Source organism: Xenopus tropicalis, chromosome 1, assembly GCF_000004195.4.
Source record: "Xenopus tropicalis strain Nigerian chromosome 1, UCB_Xtro_10.0, whole genome shotgun sequence".
NCBI lineage: Eukaryota > Metazoa > Chordata > Amphibia > Anura > Pipidae > Xenopus > Xenopus tropicalis.
In genome coordinates, this window is record NC_030677.2 from 129,047,109 (window position 1) to 129,068,486 (window position 21,378).

At 38.7% G+C, this 21,378-nt stretch overlaps 2 protein-coding genes across 3 annotated transcripts; one reads left to right on the forward strand and one right to left on the reverse strand.

Moving 5' to 3' along the window:
• The first annotated feature begins 493 nt into the window (after positions 1 to 493).
• Positions 494 to 5,964, forward strand: cbwd1.1 (COBW domain containing 1, gene 1). 2 transcript variants are annotated; one of them, NM_001126656.1, is given in 3 exon segments: positions 494 to 503; positions 2,119 to 3,094; positions 4,527 to 5,960. In NM_001126656.1, coding segments are annotated over 2 exon segments (1,245 nt in total). In that variant the 5' UTR covers positions 494 to 503; positions 2,119 to 2,151; the 3' UTR covers positions 4,829 to 5,960.
• Positions 5,965 to 14,086: 8,122 nt separating this feature from the next.
• On the reverse strand, positions 14,087 to 21,378 carry LOC100486127 (cytochrome P450 2J6-like). The gene is made up of 9 exons (XM_002935590.3): positions 20,954 to 21,378; positions 19,320 to 19,482; positions 18,540 to 18,689; positions 17,751 to 17,911; positions 17,492 to 17,668; positions 16,183 to 16,324; positions 15,801 to 15,988; positions 14,821 to 14,962; positions 14,087 to 14,564 (listed from the first exon to the last, which is right to left on the reverse strand). Exons 1-9 carry the CDS (start codon positions 21,140 to 21,142, stop codon positions 14,386 to 14,388), a joined length of 1,491 nt encoding a protein of 496 aa, XP_002935636.1. The 5' UTR covers positions 21,143 to 21,378; the 3' UTR covers positions 14,087 to 14,385.

Here is a 21,378-nt window from a genome sequence, read left to right on the forward strand (position 1 = left end):
ATCTATAATTAGCTATTCAGCTTGGAGATTTTATGAAGGGATGGGTGGCAGTTTCCATTGTCTCCTATTTTACCCACTTTTTGTAACAGTTTGTAGTTCATGTGCCAGCCTGAGGGAACACAATATACATATTATTTATGGAATCTGGGGGCACAGGATTAAGAAACACTTATTTATACTGATTGTTGTATCAGAAGCACTCATCAACCCACCTGTCTTCTTAATAAAGATTTCCTGAATCCAAACACAAGAAGGGGCTGGCTGGCTAACTTGCCCACAATACTCAGTTTAGACCACATAGAGTTCATGTCATTGCTCTGTCATTAGATAAAATAGTAAAAGAAGGAAGAACCTGACCGCCAGGAGTCATTTCTATATTGCTACATTTAAGAACTTTCTTTTTGAAGCACACTGGGACCTGTGCTGCCTCTGCAGGTTTTCTATAAAAGGCAATTACCTACAGCTGGCTCGCCTTCAATGTACAGACTACTCTAGGGTTTCAGGTAAGAATCTGCATGGTAAACTTCAACCAGCAAGCACGGCCACAGGCAGAATAATATAAGCCATAGTATGTGTTATGGGCTTGTGGGGTGCACAGAAGATTGGTTTCCAAACATATATTTAATTAATTCTCTGGCAATGATTCAAGCAAAGTAGAAGAGCGTGGCTTCTTTAGATGTTATAGCCTGCATCAGATGTAATTTTACTAATGCTGTGAGGTTTGCGCCACCCTATCCACTTGTTACTAAACACATAGCCATGTATTGGCAGTTTCAATGTTCATAAATCTTTCTTTGGGATAGTGTGCTGGCATTTGTAGTCTGTGTGGTCTGCCCCATAGAAAATAATAAAACCTATTTTTCACAGTACTGCAGAAGAACAGGGTTAGAACTGACTTGTGCTTGGGGGAAATTGTCAATCACTTCTGATTTTGGTAAACTTATAGGCAAGTTTAGCCTGTATTATAAATATAGCTATTTTAAATGGAATAACTTTAAAAAAGTGTAAGTGTATGAATTTAGCATTCCTCCAAATGTCTACGCATTTTAAATGTGTTTATTTTTAATGGGAACTTGGCCAGCCATATGTGCACTACAGTATTTTTTCTGACTTTAATATAGTGCAAAGTGCCAGTCCAACGTGGAGCAATGGATCTCTGGGAAAATCAAAGAAGATGGTGCTCTAATGGAAAGTACACTAGGCTGGAGTGTTTGTTTGTTTGTTTTTGAGTAAAAAGTGAAACCCTGGTCCTAGGTTAGCAATTAGTCAGTGGGAGGTGCCTAGCAATTTTTCAGCCCTTGGTGATTGAGTTTTGTTTCCCTTTCATATCCTACATAAACAGCAATTAGTTTACATGGCAGACGTTCATTTTATTCCAAGGGGTAAAACAGATTGACTACAAATTGCCGAGCATGTATTTTTTTAACTGTAACATTATATCTAATAAAGTAACCTAGTTTTTCTTAATTTGTCTTTATTAATGGTGAAAACGTTCACCAAGATTTTTCTGACAAGTGTGATTTTTAAAAAAAAAAAAAAAAAAAAAAAATTATTCCAAATTCATAGAAATGACATGGAGAGACCGTGTAACAGCAAAGTGTACAAACTTCCCATTCATAAAAATGAAATCTGGTGTTTATAAAAAAAAATGCTCTTAGTACAACAATTTTTTTTCTTCACTTTGTCAATATATTCCATGTTGTGGCATTCCCCCCTTTTTGTTTAACAATGAATTGGGGATAACCTTTATAAAAGTACAGTAAAAAATGCTGCATACTTTTATCCCATTCGATTAGCATTGGCAGGTACATGTTTTAAAAAATGATTTGGAATATGAAATTCAGTATGTAATTTTTTTGTTTTTAAGAAGAAGCCAACAGAAAGCATTACCTGTACAGTATAGGCAACCCCACAAATTTACCATTAATGAGATTTTCCTACCTGTCACTGACTAGTGGAAATTTCCAGTTCCTAGACACGGCTCATTGAATTCTAATGGCTCTTTGGGTTGCAGTGCATGTGTTATTTTGTGATTGCCAATTGCCATTAACTTTTAATGTGAGACAAAATGCCTTTGAAAAAAGATTTTAACCTAGTGTGTCTTCTTATTCTTTATAGGCCACAAAACACAGCACGTCTCTCATAATGGTAATGTTTCTACTCAAGGTCTTGTCTAATGTTTCTCTCTGGAATATAAGTGCTATAGGGGCAGACCAGGAGCAGATGGCAGAAAGCTGGACATTCCCTGGCAGGGATCATGCTCTGAAGATTGGAATTATTACAGCTCTAGGTTGTTTGATCATCTTGGGGAATTCATTTGTATTGCTAGTTATTGCCTCATCAGTGTCTGGCTGGTCCAGCAACAGCCGCTACATCCTTATCTCATTGACTGGAACCGATGTTACTTTAGCTCTGGTTGTGGTGCCTCTCAACTTATATGGAAGCCTTGCTCTGGAACCTGGGGAAGAAGATGATGAAGAGTCTCCCATTAGCCGTTACTGCCACATAGTGGCTTTTCTGAACTCATCAGTGTTTGCCTCTTCTATCTACTCTCTTACCACCATAAGCCTGGAACGTTATGTGGCAGTATTCTTTCCTCTGCACTACAGTCGGGTAATGAGCCGCCGGCGTGTTAAGATGTTGATTGCTGCAGCCTGGCTGTTGCCACCCATCTTTCTCTGCCCAATCTCTATCCCTGGTGGGAGATTTATAAGGGTCTACTTCTCCCGAGCCTCCCTTATCTGCAACCCAGACTATGCTAGTAATGTTGCCTACTCTCTACTACTCACTGCTGTGATCTTCTTCCCTTGCTCAGCTATAGTCACCTTTGCCAACCTGAGACTTTGGCGAGTAGCAAGGAGGCAAAGCAGGCGAATGAGTGTGGGTTGGGCTGCAAAAAGCAAGGGCCTGTGTCTGCCCACTGTGTGTGGGAGACTGGCCCCGAATAGAGAATCTGGACCTAATAAAGGCCTGTCTAGGGACATGGGAGACAAAGGCCTACGTAAAGGAGATGCTGCTTCTAGAGTACTTGTTCCTGTTGTCATTGTGTTCTACACGTGCTGGGCGCCCTGCATGATTACTATCCTGTATAACGGTAAAAGTTCTACACTTTTTTTCTTTTGAACAATTTTTATTTATCTCCTTAATTTACTGTGCTATTGCTATTTACTTCCTTCAGTAGATAATATTACATGTGGTCGCTAAGAAAGGATCACAAATGAGAGAGAAAAATCAAGTGATGGTAGGAAAAAGAAGCAGCTAGTGGGTGGAAATGCAGCACAGAATTAGTGGAATGGTACTACTGACTCCCTTCTTACTACTAATTAAATTATTGTATGTACAATTATTGTATAGTACTTAGTTGATTAAAATGAATACATAAATAAAGCCCCAACAAAAGCAACCTTTAGTTACATAGTTACATAGGGTTGAAAAAAGACCATTGTCCATCAAGTTCAACCCATCCGAGTAAACCCAGCACACAACCTATACTAACCAATCTATACACTCACATACATAAACTATATATATACAACCAGTAATATCACAATAGCCTTGGATATTCTGCTTGTTCAAAAACTCATCCAGGCCCCTCTTAAAGGCATTAACAGAGTCTGCCATTAGGGCACAGTATAAGAGACACTTTCCCTTCTACATCCTTTATGTCAATTAAAAAACATATCTTGGGTTCAGCTTATGTGGAATTTGCTTCTAGAAATGTTATTTTCCATAGATCAATACTTTGTAATAGTAGTTCTTTTGTGCATAGACTATATTAAATAAGTCTCTCAGGTAGGTCCTACTTACATGTAGAAGAGGAGGATGCAATGTCTGTGTGCATGCAAAGTTTCATTCCCAGTTATAAAATGATCTTTAAATAGACAGTGTTTTATTGAGTGTAGAACAGATAACTTGGAATTTTTCTTAGCATTTCTCAGTATGTGTACTGGCTTTACCAGTAGGGGAAACATGGGAAAGCTATATCCCTACTCCTTTAATTCTGTAGTTAGTGCTGTAGGCTGTAAAATCTATGGTGCTGACCATGTTCTACGTTTCTGGGTACTTGTTTAGTCTGTGGGAGAAGTGCATTGCCTAGAAACATGGTCAAGATCACAGTCAGCACTTCAAAGGTAAAGATTCCTTTTCAGCATTGATTTTAATTTGTCATAGAGTTCCCTATTACCCTGACAGCCATGGAGTCTTAGGTGATGCTAACCTTATTACATGCTTAGTGGAGAAACTGCTGCCCATTATCCTGTCTATTTAATTACCTTTCAAATTAACACTTGGCTAACATCACAATTTATTATGATTTTATATGGAATTATTATTTATCCTCTTCACTGATGTCATCTAACCCAGCCATGTGCTCCCATACAGGATATATCACAACAGCAGGATTCCCAGGGTGGTTCCCAAACTCTGGGGCTCACACTACTATGGGGTATATAAGGGGGACTTTCCAAATGTGTTTTTTTTTTCTGTAACACAAATTTATTAGCCCTTTGTTTTTTGTTTCTTAACAGCCATCACTCAGGATCGTGTTCCAGAATGGGTAGAGTTTGTAGCCCTTTGGCTTCCATGTGGCAATGGTTTCCTCAACTGCTTTGTCTACTTCTGGATAAACAAGAGCTTCCGGCACAAATTTCGACAGCTGGGACGGAAACTGTGGCCTTGGGGCTGTGCTCGTAAGAATCACCAGATAACGCCACCCACCATTAGTGCCACCATCAACTGTATGAATAACAATGTTGTTCTGCAAGAGAGGTCATGCAGTGTGTCCTCTTCTTGCATGTTGCTCCCGCAGGCCGGTGAGACTGTTTTATAAAAGTCCTTCTGTTCATGTGGTTTTCTTTAAATAACCCATCAATGCACTTTAGAGCAAGTACCGATGAGGACTCCATTTGCAGAAAGCTATGAAACCTGCATAAAACATCTAGAACTCCTAAAGGCAGCTGCTCTTGACTTGCACTTGACTGGAATGGCCTGTCTGAGTTTACAGAGGTAGTACAACAGGACTGCTGCTTTGTCCATACATGATAAAAAATGGGCGTAAACGTGGGTCTTCTTTCTATGTCATATGTCTGAATGCTGTAACAAGCAGGACTTGGTTTTTAGCCCAGACTTGAAGTTTTGTGAATGTTACAAATGTGCATTTGGAAAGCCTGTGGAATCGGTGAGGACTTTTGTTGACTGGCACACATTGTACAATGCAGTACTGACAATAAGCAGTGCCTGTATAAAGTGACCAGGAAACCCCAAAATCACAAGTATTGAAACAGATCAGATGTGCCTTGAATAACAGCTTCAAAGCTGCCAAAAAATATTTTTTTTATAAAAAAAGATGTCATTCTAATGACATTTAGCCCAGTAAATGTTGTAATAAAGGGCTTACAGGCCTAGTATGGAGGCAATATGATTGTTAAGGCCAGTTAGCTGGGTGGCCATGGATCTTGCACACAACTGTCTTATCCTTTTGAGTAAATGCTGCTCCTATAAGAATGCCATGTTTGGTGCCTTTAGTGCAAGAGGCCATGCCTATCAATATTTTCTAGCCTTATATGACCTCCTAAAAGGCTTACATGAATGTACTTTTATAAAAACTGCTATAAGTTGGTGACTTCTGAAAATAGCAACAATATATTCTAAGCATTCAAATCTGATCTTTCCTACTAAAAGAAAGGGTTGGTTTGCTGCTTGCAGTAAGGGCCAAGTCATCTATTGACTGACCCCACCCGACCATAATCAGAAAGATAAATGTTATACAGAAAAAAATAACAAAAGAAAAAAACAAACAAAAAAAACCCAAATAAGTCACCACTTTGTGTGTTCTGTTTTTTTGTTTTATTCAGTTTAAGGCTATGTCATTTTTAGTACTTTTTTCAATGTTTGCGTATAAGGATATTGTTCAAAAGAATCCTAATTATTATTGAAAATAAAGTTTCAGGCCTTTGATGGAAGAAAGTTGTTTTTGCATCCCTTCAGTAACATTGCACCAAAGTCTTACATAGGGAATTCACAACAAAAATTGTGTTCTAAAAAAATCAAACTAAACGTTACACACATCAATAATATTACTCATTGGAAAGTTTAAAATGTAATTTTTATTCCACGAGGCACGGATAAACAAAATCCAGTCCAACGTTTACTCAGTACACCATTAATATACATTGGGTTACATGCATTTTAAACAAGAAAGTGCTTTACTAACCCTAGGTTTATGTTGAATTGGCTTTAAAGAGGTTGTTCAGCTTTTAAATTAACTTTTAAAGTGATTTGCAACGAAACTTCATTTTTTTTTTTTTAATTATTTAGCTTTTTGTTGAGCAGCTCTCCAGTTTGAAATGTCAGTAGCTATCTGGTTGCTGGGGTCCAAATGAGAAAGGAATATGAATAGAGGATGGCCTAAATAGATAATTAATAAAATGTAACTGAAATAAAACTGCAGCCTTACAGAGCAATAGCTTTTGACTGAAGGGCATTGACCCCCATTTGAAAGTTGAAAAGAGTCTGAACAAAAAAACAAATAATTAAAAAAACTATAAAAAATGACAAATTGAAAAGTTGCTAAAAATAGGCCATTCTATAACATACTAAAAGTTAAGCTGAAGGTGAACCGCCCCTTTAATATAGCCATACCACATTGAACTGCATATATGTATATACACTCATTCTGAGTGTAACATTGAGGTGGAAGGTCGAAAAACACTATAAAATAGATACAACTGACCACCAACCCAGTGTAAAAATGTCTGACCAGTGGCCAGGGTCTGCTGTGTTGTAGTTATGCCCCTTATTTACCCAGAAGCCATACTGAATTTACATCAGCCCTTATAGTAGAACGGCATTAGCTGGCTTGGGGCGGTCACTGAGTTACTGTATGTTGCATGATCTGGAGGAAGTATGCTTATTGTCATAAGAATACACAATGGGGTATATTTATCATGCTGTGTAAAAAGTGGAGTGAAGCATTACCGCTGATGTTGCCCAGGTCAACCAATCGGCAATTAGATAACGGTTATAAAAGCAAAGCATCTGATTGGCTGCTATGAGCAACATCACCAGTAATATTTTACTCCACTTTTTACACAGCATGATAAATATACCCCAATGTGTTTTTAATGTCATACCATAGAGAAATGATTGGCTGTACACTTGTTTTTGAACTGCAACTCTATTTATATCAGACAGCCACTTTACTTAGAATTGTGGGAGTTGTAGTACACCAATAGCTGTCAAGCCAGAGGTTAATGATCATTTCAGAAGACTGCAGTAACAAACTGTTTGCTTTGGATCAGCTACCTTTATTGATGTTTATGTTGAATGACACAGGGCGGGCCAATTGTACTTGAAGTAGGTAACAAGAAGACTGATTATTGGTTCAGTTCTTTATCCTAGATCAGTGCTGTCCAACTTCTGCGGTGCCGAGGGCCGGAATTTCTCTCGCATACATGGTGGAGGGCCGTTAATGGAAGCCAGTTTGGGCCACTCCCCCATTTTAAACCACACCCACTTCAAACCACACCCATTTTATCACAATGGTCGCTGCAGGGATATCAACCATCATTCATATGTGAAAGAATTATATTATATTATTATTAGACTATATATTAGTCATATTAAGACACACCCTTAAATCCATATGCCTCCTCCTCCCCTGTGGATAGCACAGCAACCCCCAGCATATAATTACACACCTTAGGGATCATTTAATGGATTTCCAACTGCTAACAAACTCCCAGAAAAAAAACCCTGCCAGGTTCACCTCCCACAGGCAGCATAGGGTAGGCAGAGTATGGCACACACAGGCAGCACTCTGCCTGCCCTATGCTGCCTGTGTGTGCCATACTCTGCCTGTCTTATGCTGCCTGTGTGTGCTTTACTCCTCCTGTCCTATGCTGCCTGTGGGTGCCATACCCTCCCTGCCCTATGATGCTTATGTGCCATACTCTGCCTACCCTATGCTGCCTATACACAGACAGCATAGGCCAGGCAGTACATACAATGTCTGAGGTGTCTAGAGGTGAACAATGTGGGTGATTACAGCCTGAGGTGTGAACACTGCAGGGGGTGAACAATGCAGAGATTAAAAGGTGTGAACAACACAGGGGATTACAGTTTTAAACAATACAGAGGGATTACAGCCTGAATCTGAGGTGAGAACCATGCAGGGGGCCAGTTAATCTCAGTACTGATACCATTTAAAGATAACACAAAGTTAAGCCATCAAAGCAGCCAGACAGGTGGGGGGCCATACAGAGGGGGGTCGTGGGCCGCATGCGGGCCGCGGGCCGCCAGTTGGACAGCACTGTCCTAGATGTATCAAGGGTAATGAAAAGGATCTTCTAGGTGGGAAGCTGTTGAAGATTTGTTATAGAGAGATACTCTGTTATCCTGACAGGCCAGTCTGATCCTGTGTGCCAAACATGTTTTCTACTATATTTTTGAGCACCCAGGCAATTGCTACACCTTTACTTGAGCTGCCATACTTATCTGTATGTTTATTAAAAACTAGAAGCATTTGTTATTCTGATCAAAGAGCTAATATCCAAGTGAGTGCAGTTCCTATCTGCTGCAACACTTAAACACTCAGACACAACAAATTAAATCTCCTTCCTTTAGGATGGGCAGATTTTCGGCAAGCGAGAAAGCGCTTTTCCGCTTGCCGAAAATATCCGCCCTACGACTTGTCTGGCATTCGCCTAACAGCCACTGCTTCCATCCCAAGAGTGAGCAGTTTGGATGCCTATGCTCTGTATTTCCAGTCATTAGAAGGACTTCCATTTTTGTTTGCCGAATAACAAACCAAGTGAAGAGTTGAACTTCATTTTGCATTTTGCATGATTTTTTTTAAAAAAAAACAGTTAGGTAACTTGCATTTGTGAGTGTTCCCTTCGCCTAGACAATGTATTACATCTTTCAAAACATTTACCTATTATGTGAGATTTCTTTCAAATAAGCACGATTCTTTCAAACAGTATGTGCTGTAACTTTACTTTGGTGCATCATATCAAATGTTACAAAGGTAAGGCATAGCACAAATTTATTGTGTTTAAAAATATTTTACTATACAATGATACATGAATCCAGAGGGTACATTATATAATAAACATGTTTGACACCTGGCTGGTTTTGTATTGCTAGACATTGTTTCAGAAATATATGAGGATGAGTCCCAGCTGCTATTGTAAATGAAGGAGGCCTCACAAGTAGGCCAAGTTGTTATTATGGAGGACTTTAATTATCCAGACATTGACTGGAGTAATGGGGTGGCTAAGTCAGAAAAAGCTAGTAGGTCTGTAAATATGTATAAATGTATAAATGACAACTTTTTATTTCAGGCAGTTCAGGAACCTACTAGAAATGATTCTGTTTTGGGCCTGGTGATATCTAATAATACTGAACTCATCTCTAACATTTGTGTGGGTGAGCATTTGGGGAACAGTGATCACAACATGGTCTCCTTTGAGATAATGCTGCAGAGACAGCTCTATAAGGGAGTAACTAAAACGCTCAATTTTAGACGTGCAGACTTTGCCAGTATAAGGGCATCTCTGCAATGTGTCAACTGGGAAAGGTTTTAACAGGGTTAAACACAGAAGGAAAGTGGAATATCTTTAAAATATTGCTTAGCAAGTATACAGATACAGAGATCAGTATATTCCCGTTGTAAGCAAGTAAAGGCATGGCAAAGCAAAACCTTTATGGTTGAATAAAAGTGTTAGCATCAAGGCTGGTAAGAAAAAACGTGCTTTTAAAGCATTCAAGTTAGCTGGGACAGCAGGAACTTTTATAAGGTATGAGGAAGCAAATAAAGCTCTGTGATTGCCAAACCTTTTCACTTAATTTTTCAGGATTCATTGAGGTCTGACATGGTACCGAGAGACTGGCGAATTACTAATGTAGTTCCTTTATTCAAAAAGGGATCCTGTTCTCAGCCTGAGAACTATAGGCCTGTTAGTCTGACATCAGTGGTAGGAAAGCTTTTGGAAGGGGTAATAAGGGATAGGGTACTTGAATACATAAAAAATCACAATACTATAAGTTTGTGCCAGCATGGTTTTATGTGGAACTGATCTTGCCAGACTAATTTAGTCGCCTTTTATGAGGAGGTGAGCAGGAACTTTGATGCTGAAATGCTCGTGGATTTTTGGCTACTAAAGCGAATAAAGTACTGTCTTGTATAAAAAAGGGCATTGACTCAAGGGATAAAAACATAATTCTGCCTCTTTCTAGGTCCCTGGTAAGGCCTCACCTTGAGTATGCAGTGTAGTTTTGGGCTCCAGTCCTTAAGAAGGATATTAATGAGCTGGAGAGAGTGCAGAGACGTGCAACTAAACTGGTAAAGATGATGGAAAATTTAAGCTATGAGGTTAAACTGGCAAAGTTGGAGTTGTTTTCTCAGGAAAAAGGTGCATATGAGGGGACATGATTACTCTGTACAAGTACATTAGAGGGGATAATAGGCAGATAGGGGGTGTTCTTTTTTTTCACATAAAAATGATCAGCGCACCAGAGGCCACCCCTTTAGACTGGAAGAACGGAGCTTCCATTTGAAGCAGTAGGTGGTTTTTCAGGATGAGTGCAGTGAGGTTGTGGAATGCCCTTCCTAGTGATGTTGTGATGTCAGATTCTGTTAATGCCTTTAAGAGGGGCCTGGATGATTTCTTGAACAAGCATGATGCCCAAGGCTATTGTGATACTACAACTACAGTTAGTATTGATGTTGATATATATAGTTTATGTATGTGAGTGTATAGATAGGTAAGTATAGGTTTGTGTGTGCTGGGTTTACTTGGAAGGGTTGAACTTGATGGACTCTGGTCTTTTTCCAACCCTATGTAACTTGTCGCTTGAATGCTAGCAATCCCGTCTGGCATTATGGCTAAAATTTTACAGACCTTCATAAGAGTATTTTACAGCACTGTGTCTAGAGGTTACTAAACCATGACTCTGCCATCCCCCAGAAAGACCAAAAGTGGTGCAGTAGAGAGCCCGGTATAAATAGATAATATATGAAGTGAATTCTACACTGATGTTATTGACGTTCATGGAACATTACAGCAGAATTGCAAGATTTAAGGGGCCCCTCCAATTCTGGATTGCAAAGAATGAACTTGTTCTTTTGTAGCTTTAAAAACCCTTAATTGTTGATATAAGAATCCCACACCACCAAGTGTTTTAATCTGCACCATCAAATCTGGTCAAGTTCTACAAATAAAGGGAACTATACTGTACATAAAACACATGGGTTGTTACAGTGCATCAATAACTACAGTAAATGTATGCAAGTCACCTAAATGTAAATACCAGAATAATGAACAGTATATATCTTACATAGTTACATAGTTACATAGGGTTGAAAAAAGACCAGTGTCCATCAAGTTCAACCCATCCAAGTAAACCCAGCACACCTAACCCACACCTACCAATCTATACACTCACATACATAAACTATAAATACAACCACTAGTACTAACTGTAGATATTAGTATCACAATAGCCTTGGATATTCTGATTGATCAAGAACTCATCCAGGCCCCTCTTAAAGGCATTAACAGAATCTGCCATTACCACATCACTAGGAAGGGCATTCCATAACCTCACTGCCCTCACCGTGAAAAACCACCTACGCTGCTTCAAATGGAAGCTCTTTTTCTCTAATCTAAAGGGGTGACCTCTGGTGCGCTGATTGTTTTTATGGGAAAAAAGAACATCCCCCAACTGCCTATAATCCCCTCTAATGTACTTGTACAGAGTAATCATGTCCCCTCGCAAGCGCCTCTTTTCCAGAGAAAACAACCCCAACCTCGACAGTCTCACCTCATAGTTTAAATCTTCCATCCCCTTAACCAGTTTAGTTGCACGTCTCTGCACTTTCTCCAGCTCATTAATATCCTTCTTAAGGACTGGAGCCCAAAACTGCACTGCATACTCAAGGTGAGGCCTTACCAGGGACCTATAAAGGGGCAAAATTATGTTCTCATCCCTTGAGTCAATGCCCTTTTTTTTATACAAGACAGCACTTTATTTGCTTTAGTAGCCACAGAATGACACTGCCTGGCATTAGACAACTTGTTATCAACAAAAACCCCTAGATCCTTCTCCATTAAGGAAACCCCCAACACACTACCATTCAGTAGATAGTTTGCGTTTATATTATTTCTACCAAAGTGCATAACTTTGCACTTATCAACATTGAACCTCATTTTCCAGTTTGCTGCCCAGTTATCTAATTTTGTCAAATCGCTCTGCAAAGCGGCAGCATCCTGCATGGAACTTATAGTTTTGCACAATTTAGTGTCATCAGCAAAAATAGAAACAGTACTGTCTATGCCCACCTCCAGGTCATTAATAAACAAGTTAAAAAGCAAAGGCCCAAGGACTGACCCCTGCGGTACTCCACTAACCACACTGGTCCAATTAGAAAATGTTCCATTTACAACCACTCTTTGTACTCTATCCTTCAGCCAGTTCTCTATCCAATTACAAATATTATGTTCTAGGCCAATATTCCTTAATTTGATCATTAACCTTCTGTGAGGTACTGTATCAAACGCTTTAGCAAAGTCCAAGTAGATGACATCAACTGCCATTCCAGCATCAAGGTTCCTGCTCACCTCCTCATAAAAGGCGACTAAATTAGTCTGGCAAGATCTGTTACGCATAAAACCATGCTGGCACAAACTAATAGTATTGTGAACTGCAATGTATTCAAGTACCCTATCTCTTATTACCCCTTCCAAAAGTTTTCCTACTACTGATGTCAGACTAACAGGCCTATAGTTTTCAGGCTGAGAACGGGATCCCTTTTTAAATAACGGCACCACATTAGCAATCCGCCAGTCTCTTGGCACCATGCCAGACCTCAATGAATCCTGAAAAATTAAGTGAAGAGGTTTGGCAATCACAGCGCTCAGCTCATTTAATACCCTGGGATGAATCCCATCCGGCCCTGGACCTTTGTTTACCTTTACATGTTCAAGTCTCTTTTGAATTTCCTCCCGAGTGACCCATGCGCCAGTAGCTAAATTACTAGAACTGGGCATATTAAAAGGGAAGCCTTCATTATCTGGCTCCTCAGATGTATAGACAGATGAAAAATAAGAGTTCAAAATTTCAGCTTTTTCCCCGTTCTCATCAACCAACGTACCCCCCCGTGATAATAAAGTTCCCACCCCTTCTTGCTTCATTTTTTTACTATTCACATAATTAAAAAATAATTTTGGATTCTTTTTACTCCTAGCAGCAATATCCCTTTCCATTTCTATTTTAGCTTGCTTGATAGCTTTTTTGCATGCTTTATTTGCTTCCTTGTACCTGATGAAAGTTTCTGCTGTCCCAGCTAACTTGAATGCCCTAAAAGCATGTTTTTTCTTACCAACCTCGACAATAACACTTTTATTCAGCCATAAAGGTTTTGCTTTGCGATGCCTCTCCTTGCTTACAAGGGGGATATACTGTTGTGTATACCTACAAAGCAATGTTTTAAAGATGTTCCATTTTCCTTCTGTGTCTAACCCCATGAAAAGCCTTTCCCAGTTGACACATTGCAGAGATGCCCTTATACTGGCAAAGTCTGCACGTCTAAAATTGAGCGTATTAGTTACTCCCTTATAGCGCTGTCTCTGCAGCATTATCTCAAAGGAGACCATGTTGTGATCACTGTTCCCCAAATGCTCACCCACACAAATGTTAGAGATGAGTTCATTATTATTAGAAATCACCAGGTCCAAAATAGCGTCATTCCTAGTGGGTTCTTGAACTGCCTGAAATAAAAAGTTGTCATTTAGCATATTTACAAACCTACTAGCTTTTTCTGACTTAGCCACCCCATTACTCCAGTCAATGTCCGGATAATTAAAGACCCCCATAACAACAACTTGACCCAGTTTTGAAGCCTCCTCCATTTGCAACAATAGCTGGGCCTCATCCCCCTCATCTATACGGGGTGGTTTATAGCATACACCAATGATCATTTTCTTTGTGACCTTCAGCCCTACTGAAATTTCTACCCAAAGAGATTCGACGTTTTCATTGGTAATGTCTTTATTACATGGCTTTAAATCTGACTTTACGTAAAGACAAACCCCTCCACCCTTTTTAATCTCTCTGTCCCTCCTAAAAAGTGTATAACCATTTAAATTTGCAGCCCAGTCGCATTTATCATCCCACCAGGTCTCAGTGATGATTGAGCTGCTTTCAGGACTAGAAAATAAACTTCATTACAGAAACCCTGAAATAGCCCAGATGCATTACAGATATACAGGCTAATTATTTATGTTCTTCACCATACTAATTAATGCTAATTGCATTTCCCAAGATTTATATGTCTAAAAATAACCTGTGCATTTCTCAGAGAACAGGGTAACGTTTATGAGGCATTTAACGGGGGATTGCACAGATTTCATAAGGATGAGGCTGCAGGGTCATCTTAAAAACATAGTCTGTATTGACCTCTGTCACTCCTTTTGGCAGCTCAATGCTGAATCTACGTAGAATAGTGGTGAAGAATATGAACAGCTCAAACCGGGCCAGTTGTTCTCCCAAACATACCCTGTGTCCTGTACAAGAAGAGCAAGAAATATGATTCAGTGACTTTAAATTAATGTTTTCTTTTAAAAAAAAAAATCAAGGTGTATTTTTGATATTAATTTAAGGTGTAGGTTTCTTTGCTTTAATACATAACATACAATTATTGGGTTCTGTAGTATGAAAATAAACCTTGGTGTATTTTTAAACTTATGACTGTGTTTCAGTTTTTTGTTTTTTTTAACTATCTTTTAACCACTTTACAGCAAAAACTAAAAGAATACTAACCTGCAGAGAACGGCAGAAATGCCTCGTTCGTACAAAAGTCTCCATTCTTGTCCAAAAAGTGGTTAGGGTTGAACTTATAAGGGGTCTCCCACTGGCGTTGGTCATGCAGGACAGAGTCCAGGTTTGGTAAAACAATAGTGTTCTGAAGATATTGAGTTAAAACAAATGTATATTTATAACAAAAGCTCTTTTAAATATAATTAAGCGTATCATTAAGTGTAAGACACGAAATGTGTTAAGAATATTTTTACTTGGTTCAAAAAAAATTAGAAATAGTAGATGATACTACTACAGTTTGTGGTCCAATGAATGTGCACCTATATGTGATGGACTCTATAATGATCATCCTAGTGGGTTTCTTACTATCCCCTCATGTACTTTTTTGTATGTATATTTACAGCATTGTATTCAATACAAAATTGTATTAATATATTGTTTTGTGAGATATGATCAAAGCATAGAGTCCCCAGGAAAGAAGCAGCTAGGATACAACTACAGATATTTCTGAGTTCTGGACTGGTGCTGCAGTGTTCTTAAAGGACAAGGAAACCCTAACTCACTAAGGGATTCTCTAGACTACGCTACTGTGTATATGCCAATGTATTTCTTTGAATATGATACCTGCGAGAAACAGCCACAATGGCGGCATGGTATTCCTTTAGGGAGTTTCCACAGTACATTCCCCCCCCCCAAAAAAAAATGTAATTGACTGTGGGTGCCTAACATTTGCCACCCCCTCCCCAATGAATTAGGTTTACTTTTTCATTTAACTACTTAATATGAGGAGTTGTGTAGTAATGTTATCTTCATTTCCTAAACTCGTAAGGTTAAAGAGGCAATAGAGTGCACCAGAGACCTTCTGTTTGCCTGACCTCTTCCTTGGATGAACACATGACATTCCTTGAAAATGCTGCATATAACCAATCTCTTCCTTTCTACCATAACATAAAGCATAGTGCTGTGTTAGATACATCTCTTACCTTGTTCAGCTGATAGCCATTAACTGTAACTTTCCTTATACAACTTCTGGGAATTCCCACAGATGCAATGTTCCCATAACGCTGAACCTCATGAATGACTGCATTGGTGAAAGGAAGTTTTTTTCTGTCTTCATAATAAGCTAGTGGAGAGCCATCAAGAACTGTGTCCAACTCTTTCTGTACCTTCTCTGTAAGGGTGACAACAAAAATATCCATAGCACAAAACTACAAGAGAAACTATAACAGAAGCAAAATGCTTGCCAATTATTGATCATTTTCTCCATTTATCGTATTCTGATGAAAAATCCAAGCTCACTTGAATTGTGTAACCCTGTAAAATGTTTGCTGTTGTTTGTGTATCATGAGTCTATTGTTTACTCACTTTGTATTTCTGGGAAAGCCACCATGTATAGCAAAGCCCACTGAAGACTTATGGCTGTAGTCTCTGTCCCTGCTATAAACAGATCAATCACCACCTGAATCATGTTTTCCTCATCAAATGTGGTATCAAGCTCATGTTTGGTCTGCAAAAGATAAAAAAATCATTATTGTCCCACTGCCCTAAAAGGCTCTGGTTGTCTTAGCTTCCTTTGACCCACAAGTCTCTCTAAGGTTACAGACCCACAAACATTTGAACTTGCAGTTGTCATGTAATACTTAACTGGGAATTCCTACACACTGCATTGCATGTTTTAATTGGATATATTTATTCCTGCATGTCTGAATTCCAAATGAATGTGGATGGATGCAGAATGCAGGATTAATAGGTTAACCACCATACTGTATTTAATAAATAGCTCAACGTTTGCATAGGTGCAGTAACCAATAGCAATTAATGATATGTTTGCTGGTGACGCAGGGGATTAATGAAATATTTGCAGTGACTAATGGAAGAAAGAAAAGTGAATAGCAGAAGGCAGTATCAGGCAGGAACTGAGGTTTTTGGCCTGTGGAAATCTGTTAAAGGATGAATCCTCCAGCTGTGCCATTAGCTTTATAAGACACTCTAGAAAAACCTGTGTTGGCTGGTGTGCACAGTCTGCATCCAAGATCCTTGCATTGCTATTCAGTTAGTCTTTCTATTGATTGCTGATCACAATTCATCTTGATGTAACTTACTGATCGCATTAACCCTTTCCTACTCCTATATATTGCTATAGATGAGTCAAATTGGCCAGATTGTACAGTTTAGTGGCAGTTTTAATGGTCTGGTTCTTCACACTAAGCCCAGGTTCTGGTTCTTCACACTAAACCCATGTTGATCAAACAGAGGATGATATACCTGTAGGCCCAGCCTTTCTTGTGTAAATTGGCTGACCAAAGGATTGTTTTTAGGACTTACTTACTTTCTTAACTTATACCTGCCTGTGAAGTCAGAGATAGCACTGGGACAGGGCAAAAAAATCCAGATGGCAAGGGACAAGACTTGGCCCAAGGCCCATGTATGTAATCTGACTGGCCATGCTAACAACTCCCATCATGTCATCAACTACTTTGTCACACGCTTTAAAGCCTGTATCAGTCAGATGTGTCCCAAAATGTTGGAGACCAAATAAGCAAGCAATCTTGTTCAGTGACTTGGAAAATCTATGTCTACATTTTGTACCATTCAGGATAAGATTGGTTTACTATTTAAAAAAATAACCTAGTAACAAATATCACTTAAATAAATGTTTCATGTAGATGCTTACTTTTTCAATCTGTGTCAGGTAGTAGTCAATCATATCTTGAGGATCATCTTTTGAACTATTAATTTCATGCAACTTTATCTCCTTTTTTATAAATGCTGCCAGATAATCTATAGCAGCAAAGGATTTTTGATGTGGACCTGGTACGTATCGCATCAGCCAAGGAAAAGCATCATACATCTAGAAAGAGACAATATTGCTGCTGTGATGTTTGGTTATTGTATGAAAATAAACAGTGACAAAACTTAAGATTTTTACATACCCTTCCCCAAGCTGTGCCCAAGCCTGAAACCAAACTGCTGTTGCACTTAACCATTTCCTGGAAGGTGGGATCTTCAATAGAAAAACGGTGCCCAAATACCACAGCAGAAATGACATTTGCCACAGCAAGAACAATGAGATCCGAAGGGTTAATTGGTTCTCCTAAATGGCAGAAGAGTAGTGTAATTACTTAAGAGCTCTTCATAGCTCTATCTATCTATTTGTCTGTCTGTCTGTCTATCTGATACTGAAAGTTACCTTGGAGTTCTGCAACCCTTTGGCCTTGTGCTTTTCTAAGGATCACAGATATTTCTAATATCCTTATATTTTTTATTAGGCAGTACATTATCATTTATGAATTACTAGTTTTAGTTTCTGGGAAAACTATTATTTAGGGCTCTTACACACAGAGTTGCACACCCATGTAGTATCATATAGTGGCTTTTTCGTGCATTCCACACATTCCCATTCTTCTCTATTCTTCTGTATGGGGACTGTACCCAAGAGATCACACTGAACTGCAGAACTTTCATGAGATTCCTACATGTTTACTGTTTCAGTGAGGCCCTGGGCAGGTTGTTACAACTATACACAAAGATCTCATACTTTTTACTGTTACTGTTTACACAGCACTTATATTTCAACACCTGAAATTTTTTCAGAAATCGAATGCCAACCTTTACGGGATTTTTGCTTTATTAAAATAAATATCCTAAAATATAATTCCTAATTGAGCATACTCATATAAGTTTTTAGGGGTTATTAAAACATTTTCTGTGTGAATGCTGACCATTCTTGGCAGCTAAGGACTCCACCAGACACTGAGCTTCTTCTTGGATCCTTGATTCCAGTCCACGTTTCCCAAGTCCTAGGTTCCTTAGAGTCATTAGTCCAAATCGCCTCTGTTGTTTCCAGGTGTGGCCATTAGTAGTTCCAATACCTGCATTGTAAAAGATGTAAGCGAAATAAACTAGCAAAATAATCTAGCACAAAAAGCTAAATTCCATTGCATTCAAGTAACACTTTCAGGTCACATTGGTGTTAAATGGGCAATAACACTCCCTTCATTTTGGAAAGTTCAGCACCATTTTTAAAGAGCATAAGATTTGTATTTGAAAATATTTCTGGTTTTTCTGGTTGGATATTTGTAGACAGCAGTGATACCCTTTTCACTGTGATATTCTTTGGTTAAAAAATGCAGCATTCAATTAACCCTCAACTGCAGGCCATACTTTCTATTATTGTCAAAATGAAATGTGAGTCTTATGCAAACAAGAGAATTTTAGTAAAGGACATGCCACATGTGCCATTGCCCTACAGCTACCTTTGCAAAGGCGTTCAGACATAATAAATAGAGCAATGTCCTGTGCAGTTAATTTTACAATTATCAGTGAATTATATTTAAAAGTATATTAAATCCTATTTTTGGTGTAAAACACACTACTACTGTAGAATATATTTAATCTTTATGTATTGTTTGCAGTACCATTCTATCAATTTAACAATCTTTTTAGTATGAGAATCATCAGTGTTGATTCCCTTTCTTTTAGTACCAAATGCCAGTGATTACCTCTTTCATTAGTGAGAGCCGTCATGAAGCCGTCAACAGGGCGCCCTGAAAGCTCCTCAGAGTGGGTGATGAGGCCGTTCCTTACAGATTTGCACCCACTCAGCACCACAAGTGGGGTGTGGCCCAGCCATAAAGTGTAGATGTCCCCATATGATTTAGCCATCTAAAAATACCAAAGAGTTTAATTCTAAAAGAGTTGCAACTAGAAATATATATGGAAAACTGTATCCATTTATATAAATGATAACACAAATGCCAATGAGAAGTTATGTGATCAAGTAAAGCTCAATTAACATTGTAACAATGAGACTTCAGCGCTAATTCACAAATGCCATTTTTTCACAGCTTAAACAGATTTCTTTAGTGATTTTGTGATTAAAGTTAAACAACCTGTTGGCTTGTTAGGTAACCAGCCAACCCGTGGCTTCATGGAATTCAGAAATTCAGTCAGTTCAGAAAATGGTGTCAAGGGAAGGCAGGTTATCGAGCATCAGGGCAGAGGGCAGTTTCTGTCTAAATTCTTTTCCCTTCCCTGCCTACTCATTTTGCTAAAATATTATATTGGTGAAATTTTCCTTCAGCTAAGACTCCATTTCCCACAATGCCTTGCTTATTCTGTGATTTACTAACCTGTGAAAAAAGAGAATAGCAGAAATGAACAAGGTATTGTGGGAAGTGGTGTCTTTTTTTCTTTCATTATGCAGATTTAAGGGGCAGATGGGTCAGTTGAGGGCATGTGGCCAGTGGCATTTTTATAGGTTGCAATATGCAAAATCCTATATTGTATTATTATCCTATTTTTAAGGTATCTCTAAAAATGGATTTGCCCCTATGCCACCCCCTCTGCCAATGCCCACTTGACTCTACGAGGACAATAGGTAAAGTGAAATACATAAATGAAAAGAAAATAATTACACAGATATATTTAGAAAATACATTTCCTTGCAGCACTGGGATCCTACTGGGGCACTATATGCAATGAGTATGTATGTTCTCCCTGTGTCTGTTTGGGTTTTCTCTAGGTATTCCAGTTTCTTCCAACACTTCAAAAACATAAAGGCAGGTAAATTGTCTTCTGATAAAAGTGACCCCAGTGCGTGTATAAATATGATAGAAGTCTTACATCATAAGCTCCACTGGGGAAGAGATTGATTAAAATGATGAACAATCTATATAAAACTCAGCCAAATGTGCTATATACTGTATATAACAGATTCTAAGTAAATCTTTTATATAGCATAGAGAGTAAATTAAAACAAATACAATCTTAAATGGTGCATTTGCTTGCTTCCAGTTCAGAATAATTACAGCATGTCATCTATAAATCCAGATAATACTTTATTATCTTTCCTGTCTAGCCCTCCACAAATACTAGGCAACTAGGCATATGTGTATATATCTACTATATATACACATAAATCTTACTATAACTAAATTTGTTTAGGCCGAGTGCCCAAAGAATCAGAACTGCAGAATGTGAAGAGGAGCCTAGGTTCATCAGTTATCTGCCACTGTACAGTGCACCCAACAAATACCACAAATTCATCTAAACTGCTTGGCCAAATCTGGGCATGTATGGTATCCTAATGTTGTTATTGGTAAGACAGGGACACAACACTTGCCAGGATACTCACTTTTCGAAGTGTCTTTGGATGCAGTTTGAACCTCAGAGCCCATAGGTTTCCTAAGAGGGGTAGAGGAGTGGGCCCAGGGGGAAGGTTTTTAGCTGCCCATTTCATTTTTATGTATTTAATAGTAATAACACAGACCAGTAAAGCCAGAAGGATCTGCTGAAAACTCCATGTATCCTGTGTAAAAGACATGTTAAGAAAGTTAATGTTCCAGTACAGTGAAAGGAGTGTAATGTTTCAGCTTTCCTGCTGTGTCCTGCTTTCCTTCGCTCTGGCTCTAGATTGTTTTCCTTCTTGTACAGCCGAGAAGCCTGCTCTGTATTATGTCTTTCTGTTTATGTATTGAAAGTCAATTATGCATGTAAGGGGTATCCTCCCTTACACATGGATGCATACAAACTACAGCTTTCCTTTCTGTTTTGTAACTA